Here is an 18,914-nt window from a genome sequence, read left to right on the forward strand (position 1 = left end):
CCAGAGTGCTAAATCTAATTTCCAGTGGTCAAAAGTCATCCAGATGAATATGAGAATGCTTATGTTCACATGTTGACTGTGTTGCTGAAGAAGCAAGGGGTTGTTATATAACAAATGTGGTACGCTCTTGGTGACTAGTTGAAAACTGTGTAGTGTGGGGCTTTCTGCCCCTCCTCTGCAGTTATTAAATTATTGCTGAACTACTCATGGTGTTTTAGAATTGGGGAAGTCATCTTTGAAATAAAGCTTCCCTTCTGCTTTCGGTAGTGCAAGCTGCAGGCTTGCTTATAGGTTTGGATGGCATAAAAAATCAAGTACAGGTATTAATGGAAATAAGGAAAGATTTATTTCTTGAAACTGACTTCTTTTGCCTTTAGGAAATCTTAATAGTCCTCACTTCTCAGTGTTTCACATTTTGCCACTCTGAGGTGTTTTCTGACCGCAAGCAATTTTCCAGTGTCAATTGGGTGCCCAGCAATTCAATTCAATTCTGACACTGTCTACCTGGAGTTAGCATCAGATCTCACAAGTTAAAGGGCTCAGCCCCATAAAGCTGCCCTGACTTCAGATCCAGCTGCAAATGGGGCGCCGAGGCTACTCACGCTTCTGCTCGGCGGACTGCAGGTTACAGGGCTCCCTTACCCACCGCCCCCAGGTGCACTTATTTGCTGGAATAGCTCACAGAACTCAGGAAAACACTTTACTTATGTTTACCAATTTATTAGAAACATGTAACTCAGGAACAGCCCAATAGAAGAGATGCATAGGGCAAGGTGTGGAGAGAGAGGAGGTGCAGAGCTTCCACACCTTCTCTGGGCTTGTCATCCTTCTAGCACTTTGATGTGTTTACCAACCAGGAAGCTCCCCTAGCTCATCTTTAGGAGTTTTTATGGAACTTTCATTACATAGGTATGATTGATTAAATCGTTGGCCTTTGGGGATTGAACTCCATCTCCAGACCCTCTGCCTTACATGGAGGTTAGTGGGTGGGGCTGGAAGTTATAACCCTCTGATCACTTGACTGGTTTTTCTGGAGACCAGCCCTCCCATCCTGAAGTTTTGGAGGTTCTCCCCACCCCCACCTAATAAGCAAAAACTCTGATATAGTGGAAGGAGGCTTGTTATGCATAATAAAAGATGCTCATCACTTAGGAAATTCCAAGGGTTGTAGGAGCTCTGTGCCAGGAACCTCCAACAAATACCAAATATATTTTTTATTATATCACAGACAATGTCTGTAGCAAAACTACCTGCATATAATAGACACATAGCTTTGAATCAGTAAGCTTTCTAGACAGACTAATCTGTAGTTACCTGGAAAGAAGAGTGGGTACCCACTATCACTTTGGCCAGTGGATGGTTGATTTTCTGTTGTGAAAAGGATCAAGATGTCCTGTCTGCTAGGACTAAAGTGGTACCTCTAGTATGATGCTAAATTGTCTAAAAAATACAGCTTTCTGTATCCTAATCTACTTGCTAACTGACAGGATTTAGCCTAGAAGAGTTAATTATTTATGACTGTGTGGGAATCCTTATTGGTATTTTGGGCAGATGAGGGAAGAAATTAGATAAGGGAAGAAATTAACATTTGATAAAAATCTGGCTTTGTTGTGTGGTTAATAATATTAGTTTAAGTGAAATATTCATCTCCTTGCCCCGTGGCCTGGAGCCACTCGCTAGAGCTCTAGGTCAGTGGTGCTTAGCCAAGAACAGCCTTGTTTCTCCTTCATTGTGTTGTGCACCTATGCTTTTCTTAACACTGTGGTACATATAAAAAAGGTTTGAAGCACTGATTGAAAAAATACTGATGGTATTATTAGAAACTATGGTTAACAAGCTTATTTCATTTCTGGGTGGTGGGGAGTTAAAATGATGATGGCAGGATGCTGCGGGTTTGCTGAGCAGGAAGAGTGTACGTGATATAAGCACAGTGGGCACTCTGGCTTCTCACTAGAGCTGAAGCAAGCCACCGTGAGAACATCGTGTGTGGCCTGTGCCTCTGCCTCTACAGAGCCGCAGCATGGGCTCGAGGTATGGATGAAAACTGGAACAAGCTCCGCGACTTTTCTTGACACGGTTTTCCTAAGTTTGCATATTATGTGCCTTGTCCCACTAGAAAGAGGGCTATCGACAAGGAAGACTCCTTATGTGGATGGTTTTCCAGAAATCCTAACATCTTGCTTTGGGCATGTGGTGAGACAGTAACTTAAAACTTTGGGGAGCTGATGAGTTTCATGAGAATGTTGGAGGGTCCGATTGGGAGGCCTGCACATCATAGGAGAAGGGATCACAGACCATCTGCATAGAAAGTTTGGTTGGAGTTGGTCAGCACAGTGTTTGCGTGTCACTTGTCTCCACGAGGCCCCTGTTGACATGTTCATGGATTTGAAGCTTAAGAACAAAAATGCCATGTGGATTTGGCTGAGTTTGGGGCATTACATGGATGTAAAGTGTTCTGAGCTCCTGGACAAGGTGCTGGGTACCTTTATTGACTACTGTGCTGCAAACAGTCCCCTCGCTGACTAGGATAGGATTGTCAGTGCTGCGTGTGGCCATTGAGCTTCTCTGTGAAGGGAAGTAGTGCAGGTGTATAGTGGATTAGGCCTTTCGCCCAAGGACTGTGAAGGATGATGATAAAAGAGAATGCTAAACAACAGGCTGGGGGCACATGAAGGACTCAGAATTATTAGCACTTCTTCCTCTTCTCCCCTAAACTGGGGGTGGAGGTGTGCTGACAGACAGTATGGCTGCCACCTTTTGAGTATCCATTTGGAACCTTCTCAAGGTGGGTGTGTAACTGGAATTCCCACTCTTAGATTCCCATGGAGGCTGTGCTTGCACAGTCAGGAGCATGGCATTGTGTGTATGTGTGTGGGGGGGATTGTGTTTTCCTGTTTTGTTGGAGATTAAAATATTGTTAACTTAGCTGATTCATATACCTTCAGAAATCTCAAATGATATAACTTATGAAATATTACAAGATGATAGTGGTATGGAAATGTCCAAGTTGTATTAGCAGGTATATCAGAGTGCCTATGCGTACTTGTATTTTTTTTTTTGTGTGTGTGTGTGTGTGTGTGGTACGCGGGCCTCTCACTGCTGTGGCCTCTCCCGTTGCGGAGCACAGGCTTCGGACGCGCAGGCCCAGCGGCCATGGCTCACGGGCCCAGCCGCTCCGCGGCACGTGGGATCCTCCCGGACCGGGGCACGAACCCTTGTCCCCTGCATCCGCAGGCGGACTCTCAACCACTGCGCCACCAGGGAAGCCCGCGTACTTGTATTTTTAAGGCCATTTTTTTACTTGTTCTCTAGGGCTCAGTAAGATTAGGTTTAGAGAACAGATTAGAAAGCTCTGATGTGAGGAGCAAGGAGACTATAATTAAGACAGAGACAAAAAACGCTTAGTGCTGAAAAACAGAAAAGTAGAAAAAGAAAAAAGTCACTGATAATTCTAGCACTTTGAATTAATCACCAATGATATTCTGGAGAATGTGGCCTGCGTGTGTATTATAGATTATCATACGCACATGTGCTTTACTAAAATGACAGTTTATCAGACACATTATTTATTGCCTGATTAAAAAAGAACTCTCACTGTTAAAGTTAATTCTGATGTCAATAGTCTTTATGGTGTGTTTTCTTGGTAGCAGTGTAGTATTCCAATTATGGGTATGCCATAATTTTTGTAACTAATCTAACACAGATGTCTCTGCTTTGAATAACTTTCTTTGCATTGCCTTTAACTTCCTAAAGGATAAATTCTTAGGAATGGGTTGGCCGTAAGGACATTTTGAGATGTTTGCTAGGTATGGCCCTTTTTATGGAGAAAGTGAACCAGTTTATCTCACAGCAGTGCTTTGTTCATTCATTTGTCTGTGTCCTTTTGTTTACTGAAGAAGTGTTAAGGATTTATGTGTCTGGTGTAATTCTAGACATTGAGGCACATGAGAAATGGTTTCTGCACCCCTGAAACTTAGGGTGTAGTGGGCAAGGTGGGCATGACCTAACCACAGATAGGTGTAAAAGTACAGCTCTGACAAGTTCTGAAGGGACTGCTGCTTCTCATACCCTTTGTTAACATTGATATTAGGACTCTTTATTTATGTGTGGGATTAAAGGCAAAAAATGAATTTTAATTTTTTGGAGAGCTAGAAGAATTTGATAATTTTTTCATGTTAATGGTTTATTTCTGTTCTGTTCGTATTGCTTCTTTTGTTAATTACCTGTTCATGCTCTTTGTGTATTTTCTAATTGGGATATTTGCTGTCATATTGATCAGTAAGGCCCTTATATTCTCTCCCAGCTTGTCATTTCAGAAGGTAATGATTTCAGCTGGGGCTTTGTAGTTCAGACAGAAGGATTTCCTCTTTGCCCCTCGGTGAACCTGGGGACCTCACAGGAGAGCTTGGGACCATGGCGATCCAAAGCCAAGATCCTGCTCAACAGAATGTTTGATTCTGTCTGCGTGACTGTGTGGACAGGCATCTCAAGCCCTGTTTATCTCAGTAAAGCCTTGACATCTGTGCTGTCTTGGTAATCCCAGGAGGGTCTTCCTGAATTAGATTGCTCCCTGGGTGTTTTTGAAGAGTTTGGACTAATCAGGAATTGGCTAGTTTAGTCTGAGGAATTATATTTGTTTGCTGGTAATAGACATCTGGCTCATATTAGTCCTTCCCGCAGTAGTTCTGCCAAGTAAGGGGTGGTTTTTATCTTGGTTTTACAGATGTGTGAATTACTAGACCACAGAAATATCCCTCTTTTTATCTTTATCAGTATTTCATTGGTGGTCATTTAGCATCTAGCAAAAGTACTTTCCCCCCCCCATTCCTACCCTTTAACTTCCTCCCACCATGGTCCTTTTTAATTTTGGCAGGATGCCAAAGAAAATAGTCTTTGTAATTATGTCACTACCTTGTCTATCCTTTTGTCCCCACTGCCTGGCAAACCACCTTGTGTATAAGTGTGATATTTCTGCACCTATGGCTATGGAACTTATTACACTGGACTTCCCCCAAATCTGTCTTACATACAAAAGTGTCAAAATGTGCTAAAGGGGCTGTTGGTTTCTTAAACAAACTCAGCACTGTCCAGTTTCCAAAATGCTTAGCTGCATGGATGAATGACAGTGTTCTATTTTACTGATGAGAGTTCAGTGTTCTAAGTGAGATTTTGTGAATTTTTGGAAATTGCTCACCCTGATGTACCAAAGGCTGGCAGAGGAGGAGTAATATAATATTAGCTGGTAGTAGCTCATTTACTACTTGGAAGGCCTGAGATTGCAAGTCTAAAATGTACAGAGTTGCCCATTTCTTCTAACTGCAAGTCAACATCCTTCCTCTCTTATTCTCTCGAGCTTATGAAATAAGTTAGGGCACTTGTCACGGTAGTAATTTAGGCAGAAAAGGGAATGAAAGTAAGTTCTTGTCTACCACTTTATTTCCTCATTTCTGAAATTGTTTGAGGTTGCATAGTTGGAATTGTCTTCCTCTTTTCCGGTGATTACAGATAATTTAAAAAATTATTCTGGATACTCTTTCTGTTTTGAAAATTAGGTACTCGGAGTTAGAGCCAAGGGAGAAAGGAGAATTTAAGGCAATTCTTTTTCCCCCACCCCTGGTGGGATGCTTGGAATACTTGGTATCATATGAGTGATTTGTCCATTGTAGTTCAAGTTCCCACTTTCTCCTGTGCTTGGGTCTGGGGAGTCCCCTGTGGTGGTGATAGGAGTTCCTTCAGAGGGACTGATTCTGATCACTTTTTCATTGTTTCTCCCCAGCTCCTTTAGCATGTGAGTAGTGGCTTAAAAGAGCAGCTGTTTAATTTTTCATGATTCTGTTTGTTACTTACATGTCTGCATTCAGCTAGTCGGTCTGTTGGGGCGGTCTCAGCTCAGCTGGGGTGGCTGGGACTTCTGGGCCTCTCCATGTGCTCTTTCATCATCAAGGAAGCCTGACTGAACTGCTTTCCATTTCGACTCAGTAGCTTTCCAAGAGGGTGAGAGTGCAAACTGCAGGGGCTCATAAGGCTTAGCTTTGGACATCATATAGCATCCCTTCTGCTCTATTATTCTGGTCAAAGCAAGTCCCAAGGCCTGCCCAGATTCAAGAGGGAGGGAAATGGATGCCACCTGTTGATGGGAAGAGCAGCAAAGTCACATTGCAAAGAAGCGTGGACACAGGGAGCTGTGATTCATTGGTGGCTTTTTTTTTTTTTTTTGCTGTACGCGGGCCTCTCACTGTCGCGGCCTCTCCCGTTGCGGAGCACAGGCTCCGGACGCGCAGGCTCAGCGGCCATGGCTCATGGGCCCAGCCGCTGCGCGGCATGTGGGATCTTCCCGGACCGGGGCACGAACCCATGTCCCCTGCATCGGCAGGCGGACTCTCAACCACTGCGCCACCAGGGAAGCCCCATTGGTGGCTATTTTTGTAACAATCTACCGCATAACCCACAGTGATCTGAAAGCTGAAAGGTGTCTTACTTTCGGCTTCAGTATTCTGTGAGTCTGAGTTGTTCTGTGGTCAGAATTAGAGCAAAAGATATTCCTAGGCTGTAGTAAGTATGGATATACTTGGACAAATCCTTCTTCTTCAGAATCATAGTTCTGAATATTCTTGAAGATCCCATGCTTAGGAACGTTCCTCTCATGAGAACTGTGAGGAAGAAATTGCATATGCATGATATGGAAAAGTCTGTGTAAGTATTACTGGTGTTCCGTTAAGGCGGAGCTCTGAAACCAGAATTTCAAGGGTGATGCAGAAAGACTGGCCCTTCAGTCATCGGAGTGGCTGAGTGGGGCCTGAGGCTGCTGAAACACCTCGGCCAGCTATCGGGCCAGCTATGATTTTGATTTTCTCGCTGTGTTGAACAAATGTCCTCATTTTCTGTGTAAGCTATGGCATGAAAAAAGTGAGGCAGTATTGCCCTAAAGGATACAGCAGTGCTTTGGAAATGTGGTGGGATGAGGACAAATACTGTTTTCCTTATCAGTCAGTGTTCTTGGGTGCAAACAACAGAAACTTATTCTAGCTAATTTAACCCACACTTTAGTTGTCTGGGTCTGTCCATGTCAAATTTATTCCCAGATCAATGAACATTTGAAAGTATTTTCTACATCAGGCACTTGGGTTTTAAGTATACAAAGACAGTCTTCTGGATGGGAAACTTCTTCCATATGAATGATTTAAGATATTTGACATATTTTTGTTTCTATCCTACTGTAGTTAAAGGGGAGGATCTGTTTATCTCTGTTGACTGGTTAGGAATTGATTATTTGGTGACAGTCTTACCGAAGGGGTAATTATAATCACAAATTTATAGTCTTTCTTGATAATTACTTTAAATTACTTGTACAAATATTTTAATCCCTATTAGCTTAGAAAAATCTCCACTGGCCATTTATAGTATCACTTATTTCCTTGTACCCTTTTCTCCCTGTGGAAGTTGTTGCAGGCTTTTGAAAAAAATCCACATTGATCTAATATCCTATTTGTTTGTAGTTTTGTTATTAAAAATATCTGAATACAGGGTGACAGGTTGCCTTTAGGGTTTAGTTTTTTGGGCCTCTTGAGAAAGAGAAGTAAAGATGAGAAAGACCAGACCTAATAGAGGTTCTTACTTAGAGAAAGTGAATGGGAGAGGAAGAGATGCTTAAACAAACAAAAAGGCTCATGCCTACAGAGATTCAGAAATAGCCTTTAAGGTATTGTAAAAGCTGCCTCTTTCTGCCTTTCCCGGAATCTCACCTTTGATGGACTTTCTGGAGCGTTCCTTCTCCTCCTCTAGGCTGACCACTCATGAGTTCCTCTTAAACTGATCATCATTTGGGCAGTTGGGGTGCGCTGCTGAGAACAGGCCGTGTAACTCGACCTCAGGCTCTGAGTCATCGCCGCTTACAGAGGCTTTGAACTTTTATAGAATTCTTTGTCATATTTTGTTGGTGAGAGATCAGAATACATACTTGGACTGTTTTCAAGATAGCTGCAGATGTTTCTGAAGTATAGAGTGTGTTTAAATCTAATTTATGTAAGTTAGATTAGTTAGATGTCACATTCTGTTACTTGTGTGCTTGTTCATTTATGCAGTAAATGTCATTTAAAGACCTCAATTTATTTTTGTTTAAATGTGAATGCAGTGTGAAAAGGAATCTCTGTGTGTGTGTGTATTAGGTAGAAATATTTATTTTCAAAAGAACAGTTTGAGTACGTTTTAACTGTAGTAACATACCTTATTTGCCTGGGAAGGTTAGCTACTGTCCTGTCAAATTGGACTTTTGAAGAGAGGGCCAGTTTTGGTGTTTTTCTTCGGATAGTTTTCACAGTGATTCTATATTCTGTTATTATCCTTAGTATTTGATCTTAGTCTTCTATCACTTTTCATCATATAGAGAACATGGGTGATGTACCAGGTAGTTTCAGACACACACACACGTGGCAGGTGGTGTTCATAAGCATTGAGCTCATTCAGATTTATGATTGCAAAGGTCCTTCACTCAATTGTATCTCCAGACACTTTGCTGTATAAAGTAACATTCATAGCTTCTGGTACTTTGGGGGCCACCTTTTCAGTCCACTACAGTCTGCCTTCTGGCCCCCATGTAGTCACATCTGCCCCACATGCAAAGTACATTCACTCTCCTCCATCATCCCCAGAAGTCTTATTACATCGTCAGCTCAAATCCAGACCTCATCTAGACATCATCAGTTCACCAGTCCTAAATCTCATCATCAAAAGCATCTAAATCAGGTATGGGGTGAGACTCTTGAGTATGATCCACTGTGACACAAAATTCTTCTCCATCTATGAACCTAGTAACTAGAAGATGAGTTATCTGCTTCCAAAATACAGTGGTGGGTCAGGCATTGGGTAACAGTGATGGAGATTCCCATTCAAAAAGGGAGAAAACTGAAGGTTCAGAGGAGTGAGCAAGCAGTCCCAAGCAATTTCAGAATCTAGCAGGGCCTGCGAATAGCCCTCTGCCTTTAAGTATTTCTTAAAGGCAGATTTCCAAGAAGTGAAAGAACATATTCATTTGAAGCTTCTTGTATATTGCTGAACCTCTCACCAGAGGTTACTTTTCTACCAGCAGTGTATTTTGCTAGTGATTCTTTTACCTGGTCACTCTGATCACCATGTTATCATTTAAAAAAAAATAAATGTATGTGTACAAAATAAAACCTCTAAACTTTCCCAATTTCACATGAACCAAAATTTTAACTGTTTTTGGTGTTACGAGTACCTTTCATAATTTTTTCTCAATTTTGCTTAATTTTTCATACCCTTGCCAATTTTTCTATTTTTTTCTTCATTTGTGTGATGTTTTTATATACTTAGAATTTCTGATTTTGTATTACAAGGATTTTCCCAAGTTTTCGTTTAATTTTTTAAAGGTTTTTTGGTAAATACAGAGTTTGCTTTTTTAATACAGTCAAATCTGCCATTTTTTGTGGAGTACCTTTTGCATGTATAGTTTGAATGTCCTTTCTCTACTTGCAGTCAAATAAAAATTATTAAAAAAAAATTTGGAACCCAAAAGGGCAACTTATGAGGAAAATTCATGTTGTACTATAGTTATGTCTGACAGTGAGCTTCTTAGGAACTGCCGTTATCCTGTAGAAAGGCCCATCCCTGAGAGCTGATCCAGCTCTTGTCCTGCAGTCCTGTCTGACTAGCATGGCACGCTCAGCCTTCACGTCTCGTGAAAGCACCGGGCTGAACAGGTTGAGCCCTCTAATCCATTTTCTGAATCCACTGAGGTGGGAAGGTGCTTGGATGGCAGAGATGTTGTTGGAATAGGTATTGATTGATATATGTATAATGAAGTGTGAAGAGTGAGTGCTAGGAAAAGTATCCTTAATATGTACATGAAACCAAGGTGTACTAAAAATGTGGGAAAACCCAACTCTGTTACAAAATTTCCATATAGTAGACCCCTGCATTAATGATTTTGTAAGATTTATTGACATAGAAAAAAATATGGTCAGTGACTAGAGCATATTACAAAACAGTATTGTGGTCCAATTTTAATTGTAGAGGAAAAGATAATATCTCTATGTATAGAAAATAGTGTGCATTAGATAATGATTATTTTGGGGTAACTGGACTTTTAAGTGTATATACAAGTTTTTAAAACCCTATATATTTATAGGTGTATATATAATATTTTATACATTTTTGTTTCTTTATCTTTTCTGGCTTTTCTGTAGAGGACTTTTTTTTTTTTTTTGGTATAATATAAGGTATTGATACTTTCTGCCTTCCCGTACCAAAGAAATTGCCTCCCCAAAAATGATTATTTGGTATACCTGTGTTATTAACTTCAAGTTGACTGGACCATAATGCTTTTAGGCCATTATGATTGCAGAATGCTTCATATTCTTCACTCAGTTGTTTATATTACATTCGAGGGAAAATGATTTTTATTAAACTAAGGAAGTAAAATGTAACACTGGAAAGATGCTAATATTTTAGTATTTTTCAATGTATCTGCTGAGGGGAATGATTTTTATTGTGGTGTTTTTACTTACAAAAGCCTTAGCATCTCTGAACGATATAAACTGGAAGCACTGAGCATTGTTTTCTGTTGTTTTGGAGATAATGAGTGATTTGTGGTTAGTAACAACTTTAGATCATTTTTATTTACTTTTTCTTAATTCTGAGCAATTCTTTGCCACCTTTCAAAATATTAATTATATGTTAAAGCAAAATTTTCTGCCTTTTGGAGTGAATTTCTTTTGCCCTCAGAATCCTACCTGTTTTATAGTACTTGAAACTTTTACTTTTTATTTGTTATTTCTTAGGTAAACGCAAAGCACTGAAGTTGAATTTTGCAAATCCACCTTTCAAATCTACAGCAAGGTTTACTCTGAATCCCAATCCTGCAGGAGTTCAAAACCCACACATGTGAGTATTCCTGGTAATCAAATAAAAGGCTCAACTCAAGCAAGGGTTTTAAAGTTATTGTGTTTTATGAATTTTTTCAAGTCGAGGGGTTGGTATTTCTGTTATCCTCTGGGCCATTTGAAATATTACTGTTTGAACTCAAATAGAAAGCTGTTGATTCTGTAGTCTGAAGTAGGCAAACACAATTTTCCTTTTTAAAGTTGACTTGAAGGGAAAGGAAGAGCTGAAGATCCAGTTACATTTATATCGTTTTAGTTTCTCTCTTATTGAACTCTGAGAATATTATTTTTACCTCTTCTTCTGAATTTCCAGTTAAGTTGTAAGTAGTATTTAAGAAAACTTAACTCTCTCCTGTAGATCTGCACAAATCACCCCCACTTACTAGTTGACAAAATAGATTTCCATTCTTAATATACTGAGTGTCTATAAGATTTCCATGTCATAGTAGATTGAAAGAATATGTACGTGTCAGTGATTTTTTAAAAATTGACTCCCTTAATATTTTTAAATTAAAAAATAGAAATGATATTGTAGCATTTTACTGAAGAGTATTAGAAATATATTAGTTAATTTAAAACAATCTCGCCATAATAATATTTTACAGAAGCCTTTGAATCAAAGTGAAGTGAAGTATTAAATAATAATGTTTTCTTCTTCTCAAACCTGGCAAGAACATGAAGGGTCAAAGCCAGTGGATTTACATTTCTACTAATGTCCAGAAAAATAATTTTCACCTAGTTCTAATATTGAGAACTATAAAGCCAAGTGGTGGAAGGTATGGTTTAAAAAGCTGTCAGAATCCATTATTTTATAGTTTTATAATAATTCCTCAACAATCTGTATTCAAACTTTATTAGACTACAGATACACTTATTCTTCCCAAAGAGGCACATTTATTGCTGTTTGACATTTAGTATACATTGTATTTGCAAACAGTAACACATTGGTAGAAGGTAGACTGTCTTGCAGTAGGAATGTTGAAAATATTTTATTTTTAAAACATCAGTGTCTAGAAGGAAGCAGCAGATACGTGTGTCTGTACGCTCTTATGCTTACACCTATCACCTAAAGGGGAATGAAAGAGATTTTCAATGAAAACTGAGTGGCAGTTTATTTGCCTGGGAGTGGTGTCTGTCAGCTTTATTAGACTGCTGTCCACAATGAGACTTCTTGTCAGAGCTCAACCTTGTTACCTTCTCTGAATCATATTGAGGAAGGAAACTCTTAGTACTGCTTAATTAGTCAGAGCTCCAGCAGCAAGGAAACACTGTTAAAAGAACCTCCTTCCTCATTTCCTAGAATTTCTAGTGAAAGCTAGTACAAAAGAACTTAAAAGAACCTTAAAAGAACCTCCTTCCTCATTTCCTAGAATTTCCAGTGAAAGCTAGTACAAAACTAATTCTTGAACATATTCCATTTCTGTTGCCTTGGTTGCCAGCTGAACCACAAATTTGAAGTCTAAAAAAGAAGGATATGTAGTAATCGCCAAACTTAACAAATCTTTCTTTCTTTCTTTTTTTAAAAGCCCCCTTGGACAAAGAGAAAGACAACCTGATTTGCATTTAGAACTAGAAAAACATTTACATATTTGTACTCTCTCCCCATTAGACTTTCTTCATGTCTAGGGGAATTCATGGACAGAATCTTTTTTTTTTAAACAGTAAACAGGGTGGTGAAGAAAAAGCTTTCTTCCAAAATTTGAGTCTATCAGGCTTTTTTTGGTTTTTCTTTCTTTCTTTTTTTAAACTACTTCATAATAATCCTGTAACCAGCTAGGTTTCTTATTTATCTCTTCCCAGAAGGTGTTAAAAGTTTGAGAGGACACAGTAATAGGCATCTTTGTGATAGAATCTTTGGAATTTGATTCTAGTATGCAAAAGTTTTAGACCCTGCCTTTAAGTTTTATTATTGCACTCGTCTGTTATCTGGATCAGGAACAGGCAACTACTAGTATTGATACTCATCAGAGACAGTTGTTTCCCTGCTTTGGGCAGCATATCTTCTCTACCTTCCCACCGCCTTCCACAGGGATCCTCTGTATTCTTCCTGTGTATTGAATACTATCAGGCACTAAAAACCACTGTTGATCCCTGCTTAGGATAAGTTTGCAATTAGAAGATATAACTTGCAGTAGGTGGAGGCTTTGAAAAAGATACCTCTATGCCATTTATATGTGTTTCCTTCTTTTAAAATTTCCTTGCATTCAGTTCTTCTTGAACTTTAGTTATAGATATAAATATAAAACTTTTTAAATGAGTTTAGGAAAAGATAAGATGAAATATAAGTAACTAATGAAGTTATGTCCCAGGGACTAGTTTCAGATCCATCTGACATTTGATGTCTACTGGGTGCAGGATTCTGTGGACGATTAAAAAAAAAAAGATTAAGACAGTGTCCTTATTTTCTGAGAAATAGCAGTTTAAATAAACTTTCAAGAAGACAGAAATTCAAGAAGTAAGGCATAAGGTAATACAGATCAAAAGTCAAATGAATGGTGCAGGAGGGGTAAGAGCACTTCAGATAAACAACTTGGTGAAAAGTTTCACAAAGGAACAAGGTTTGAACTGGATTTTGAAAGCCCCCTAGAGGAGGTTGGTTAGGTGGAGAGAGGGGAGAATGGCATTCTGGTGAGTGTCAGCGCACGCTAAATTTGGGGACCATGTGTAGATCTGTTTCACTGTAGTGGAGATGTTAGTTATAGATTACCTATTTCTCTCTCACTTTCAGCATTTTGCCTTTATTCTTGGTGTTCTATAATTATATGAGAATATGCTTAGGTTTGGATCATCTTTCTGTGTACCGGATGAATTGTTTTAGTTTGAAGAGTCACAAATCTTTTTCTGAGAGTTTCTGCTGCTTTTCTTTTGATAGATTCCTTCATGTTTTTCCTATTCTCTCTTCCGGAAATGTGTGTTATTTGGTTTTTGTATCTCTGAATTCTCTCGGTCTTTGACTTTTATATTTTCTATCTCTTTGTTTTCTTGCTTTATATTCTAAGAGATTTCCTTTATTTCCTGACCCTTCTGTAGAATATTCTGTTTTGGGAATTGATTTTTTATTTCTAAGAGTTGATTCTGGCTTTTTCTTAGTATCCTACTCTTAATTTGTGGATGTAAAGTCTGGAATTTAAAAATTCTTTTCTATACTTTAGGTAATCTGTTTCCTCAAGGGTCACTTTTTCTTTTGTCTTTGTCTTTCTCCTTTGTGTCAGCTTTTTTCCACATGTGTAGTAGTTCTTGGTTGTCCATTGATAGTTGAGGATGAGGAAATTAGAAGACTTATTGGAAGCTCTGGTTAGAGGCAGCCAACTGGTGGGCTTGACTTGACTTTTCTCTGAATGGTTTGAGTGCTGGCTGTTAGGCCAGGAATACTCTAGATGCCATAATGAGTAGGCCAATATTTGCCCTAGTAGGCATTGTTTTTTCCAGATAGCATGTTTGTTTTCTTTAGAGACATGCTCTCTTTTCATTTTGGGGCAGGTGGAAAGGAAAGGAGGAGCTGAGTAAACCTTTCTTCTGGAAAGAATTTTAATCGCTCTTCCATTTCCAGGCTTTTGTACTTTCCAGCTATGAATCCTCTCTAAGGTTCTGTTGGGACCATTACCTATCTCTCGTCTCGGCGGCATGCTCCCCTCCCACCATGTGTTATGGGTGCTAGTTTTCTCTATTGCTATTTTTTTTAACCCCTTATTATGGAAAGTTGCAAATATATTCAAAACTGGAGAGTGGTAGCTGAATCTCTATTATTTATCAGTCAGCTTTAGCAGCTTCAACAGTTAATATGGCCAATATTATTTTTGTCTATTCCTCTACCCTCCTTAGTTTTTTTTTTTTTTTTTTTTTGCGATACACGGGCCTCTCACTGTTGTGGCCTCTCCCGTTGCGGAGCACAGATTCCGGATGCACAGGCTCAGTGACCATGGCTCACGGGCCTAGCCGCTCCGCGGCATGTGGGATCTTCCCGGACCGGGGCACGAACCCGTGTCCCCTTCATCGGCAGGCGGACTCTCAACCACTGCGCCGCCAGGGAAGCCCAACCCTCCTTAGTTTTAACCAAACCTCAGACATATTATTCCATCTATAAATATTTCAGGATGTGTTTCTAAAAGACAAGGACTCCTTTTTAAAAACACAATCATAATATTATCATTATATCTAGTAGGATAAATGATTCTTTAATATCATCAAATAAGTATTATAGATTACTTCATCACTTTTTTTTTTTTTCAAGTTTGAAGCAGGAGCTAAACAAGGTTTTACACTGCACTTGGCTGACAAGTTTTTGAAACTACTGTAGAGTCCCTTCCCTTGGAATTTATTACTTTTGCTTTGTCTAGATATTTTTGTCTGCTTTCAGGTGTTCAGAAATTTGTCTAAATCTCTGTTTCTTTATTGTTTATTTCCTTTAAAAAAATCATTCTTTTTATGTGGGTCCTTAGAGAGTGAGGAGACAACCTGGTTTTTAATTGGTTTTTAATTATCATTGGTTAAAATTATAAGTATTTCCAACACACGAAAAAGTGAGTGTTAGAGACTCTTGTATCTGCTACCTAGATGTAAGAGATGTTAGCATTTTGCCATTTGGCTCTTTAAATGAAAGATTAAGCTGTAAAACTAAAGAGTGCAAGGAAAGACGAAAGGAAAAATATGTTTGGCTACTTTTGACATTTCCATCAGGATTGGATTATACTAGGCACTATATGTCTTTTTGATACCCCAAGGGTATTCTTATAAATGTGGCAGGCTTGTGCTAAAATCATGTTCTGTATATAAAATTTGACATGAACAGAAGTAGATAGTCCACTGCTGTGTTCTGTGCTTTCATCATGCTGAGTGATGTGCGAGTGCTCTCAGTGTGCTGAATCATTTAGAATGCACCAAATACGATTGTTATTCTGAAAGAACAGCCCTTTTATCTTCACAACGTATCAGGATTGTACAAGAAGAACCACCAGCTTAAAAGCTAACATTGGAAATAAATAATGATGAGTAAAGATACATTTGGGGGCTTAAGCTAAACATTTGGGAACCATATGTTGTAAATTTAAGGGGCTCTGTTTTGTTGAGACCAAGAGGATCTCATTTTTCTTTATTATATTTGAACAGAAAAAGGCTCAGTTGTGCCATAGAACATCTAGGAGGTAGTTTTAAAAGAAGTTTTGAAGTCCCCAGTTAATCACTAGTATTCTTTTTTTTTTTTTAATTTATTTATTTTTGGCTGCATTGGGTCTTTGTTGCTGCACGTGGGCTTTCTCTAGTTGCGGCGAGTGGGGTGCTACTCTTCCTTGCGGTGTGTGGGCTTCTCATTGCGGTGGCTTCTCTTGTTGCGGAGCACGGGCTCTAGGTGCGCGGGCTTCAGTACTTGTGGCACGTGGGCTCAGTAGTTGTGGCTCGCGGGCTCTAGAGCGCAGGCTCAGTAGTTGTGGCTCTTGGGCTCTAGAGCACAGGCTCAGTAGTTGTGGTGTGTGGGCTTAGTTGCTCTGCGGCATGTGGGATCTTCCCGGACCAGGGCTCGAACCCGTGTCCCCTGCATTGGTAGGCAGATTCTTAACCAGTGCGCCGCCAGGCAAGCCCAATCGCTAGTATTCTTTTTTTTTTTTTTTTTTTGCATTATGCGGGCCTCTCACTGTTGTGGCCTCTCCCATTGCGGAGCACAGGCTCCAGATACGCAGGCTCAGCGGCCATGGCTCACGGGCCCAGCCGCTCTGCGGCATGTGGGATCTTCCCAGACCGGGGCACAAACCTGTGTCCCCTGCATCGGCAGGCGGACTCTCAACCACTGCGCCACCAGGGAAGCCCCAATCACTAGTATTCTTAATTCCATGATAAGTCTACTCAGTAGAGCATCATCTTAAAACTCAGAACAGTAATTATAAATTACGTAGGCACTTATTGCTGGTTAAATTGTGGAAGCTTTATCTTTTAAACTTATTATCTTGGATTAACTGTTTTGTTACTACTGGAGTCCTGGTTTCTATCCCAGCGTCATCATGGTCTCTGTGACCTTCAGTGTGTCACTTAACTCCGATTTTAGTTCAGGCATTGAATTAGGATAGTGACTTTCATTATTTTGTGTGGTGAATGGCAGGGGGTGGGGGAGAGAAAATGAATATGAACAGGAATGAATATGAATCAAGCCAGTGTTGTGCTCCTTTCCTAAAATAAAATCTTGTGCATGAGCCTGACAGGCTGTTTGTGGAGGTGGGAGAGAGCTCTGTGGTCTTGTCTACCTTCATTCCTCAAAATAGTCCCAGGACATCTCTGGTCAGTTCCTGAGTATGAAAACCATGAGTATACTTGAGCTTAAAACTTTTTTTCCATCTCTGAAATTTTTAATGTAATCATAGTCATTTGGAATCTCTACATTTCTGTGGTGGAGCCCTTTCACGTAATGGCAGTAATTTTATGGTAGAAATATTTATAGGTACAAATTAGTACCCCAAATTTAAAAAGGCCAAATGTGTCAAATTCTGTGGGGTAATTACTTATTTTGGGCTGGTTTCGATTTACTGCTGCAAACTTTTTTTTCTTACTGTAGCAAAATATGCATAACATAAAATTTACCATCTTAACCATTTCTTAGTGTACAGCTTAGTGGCATTGAATACATTCATGTTGTCGTGTATCCATTGCTACCATTCATCTCCATAACTCTTTTATTTTCTCAAACTGAAACTCTGTATCCGTTAAACACTAACTCCCCATTCCTCTTTCTTCTGGCCCCTGGTAACCACCATTCCACTTTATGTCTCTGTGAGTTTGATCGGTCTAGGTACCTCATGTAAGTGGCATTATACAGTACTTGTTGTTTTGTGACTGGCTTGTTTCACTCAGCGTGTCCTCATGCTCTCCATCTGTGTTCTGGTGTGTGTCAGAATTTCCTTCTTAAGGGTGAATTATATTGTATGTATATATGACATTTTGTTATCCATTGATGGGCATTACAGTGTTTCTGACTTTTGACTCCAGTGAATAATGCTGCTGTGTGAGATAATCTTTCAAAACTTGCATTCTTAAAGTTCAGAGGTATTTAATCTTTCCCTCAGTTCCACACTCCACCTCCATGCACCTGATGGTTGTACTTGGAGGGCAGTGGTGCTAGGTGTGACTGAGCTGATTCTCTGTGTGGCCCTCCACCCTTGGAGAGTCACTAGTATAATTCTCCTTAAGCTGGACTCAGGTATTGGATGTTAATTCTGAAATATTTATTTAAAGAAATTAATGTGATAAATGCTGTTAAGTTGCTTGTCTCCAGAAAATGAACTTAGTTTTGGTGTTTTAAATCATCTTGATTCTTGAATCGGAGACTTAGACGTTAAAATATATAATCTGTAGTTCTTTACCTATAGTACTGCAAAGTTCTGCTCTTTAAAGAAATGTCTGGTTGCTGTGCTTTAGATGAGTTTTCCAACCATTTGTAATCAGGCAGCAAGTTTTTGAGTTCTGATTTACTTCATAATGTTACAGAAGTCCTTTGCCTTTGTAGTGTAGGCATGTTTCTGGAAACTTCTGTCTGCTAATAAGGAATTCTGCTATTTAAAAGAAACATCCTCTCTTTTCAGAGTATTCTTTCTTATTATTATTATTTAAAATTGAGTCACAGTATAATTACATTACTGTTCTTGAGCAAATGTGTTTGCCCCAGAGTTAATAATTGCCTCATTTAATGGTTCACTGTGAATCTCCTCTCCACATAATTAACTACTTAGGTGATCTCTCAGTTCTTTTTTTCTAGAGTCATCTGTCTATCTATACAGTACTCTTGCTGTATTCTGGAGTGGTTGCACTTTATGGCTGGTGCCATTGTTTTGTGAATGCCTATGTTACTCTTCTGAATTTGATTCCCTGTTTCGGGGATTTCATGTTTTCTTCCTTCCTTCCTCCCTTCCTCTCTTCCTCTCTTTCTTCCTCTTTCTCTCTCTCTCTCTCTTTCTTTCTTTCTTTCTCTTTCTTTTTCAGTTTTTCTCTCACGTTTTGGGGGAGTATATCTCCTAACGGCTTCCTAAGATAAGTGTT

General features: G+C 39.4%; 1 protein-coding gene across 6 annotated transcripts in view; it reads left to right on the forward strand.

Moving 5' to 3' along the window:
• The window catches only part of MAP2K4 (mitogen-activated protein kinase kinase 4), a 108,996-nt gene that overhangs the window by 19,770 nt on the left and 70,312 nt on the right, over nucleotides 1-18,914 (forward strand). For 5 of the 6 annotated variants that reach the window (XR_004481832.2, XR_004481833.2, XM_004266830.3 and 2 more), the window contains one exon: nucleotides 10,797-10,899. The exons of the other annotated variant lie outside the window; for it this stretch is intronic. Coding sequence is in view for 3 of the 5 variants with exons in the window: in XM_004266830.3 (XP_004266878.1) it covers nucleotides 10,797-10,899 (103 nt within the window). In the remaining 2 variants the exon portion in view is untranslated. The remainder of the gene's footprint in view (nucleotides 1-10,796; nucleotides 10,900-18,914) is intronic. 6 annotated transcript variants of the gene reach the window in all.

The sequence above is a fragment of the Orcinus orca genome, chromosome 19 (genome assembly GCF_937001465.1).
Source record: "Orcinus orca chromosome 19, mOrcOrc1.1, whole genome shotgun sequence".
NCBI classification, from domain to species: Eukaryota; Metazoa; Chordata; class Mammalia; order Artiodactyla; family Delphinidae; genus Orcinus; species Orcinus orca.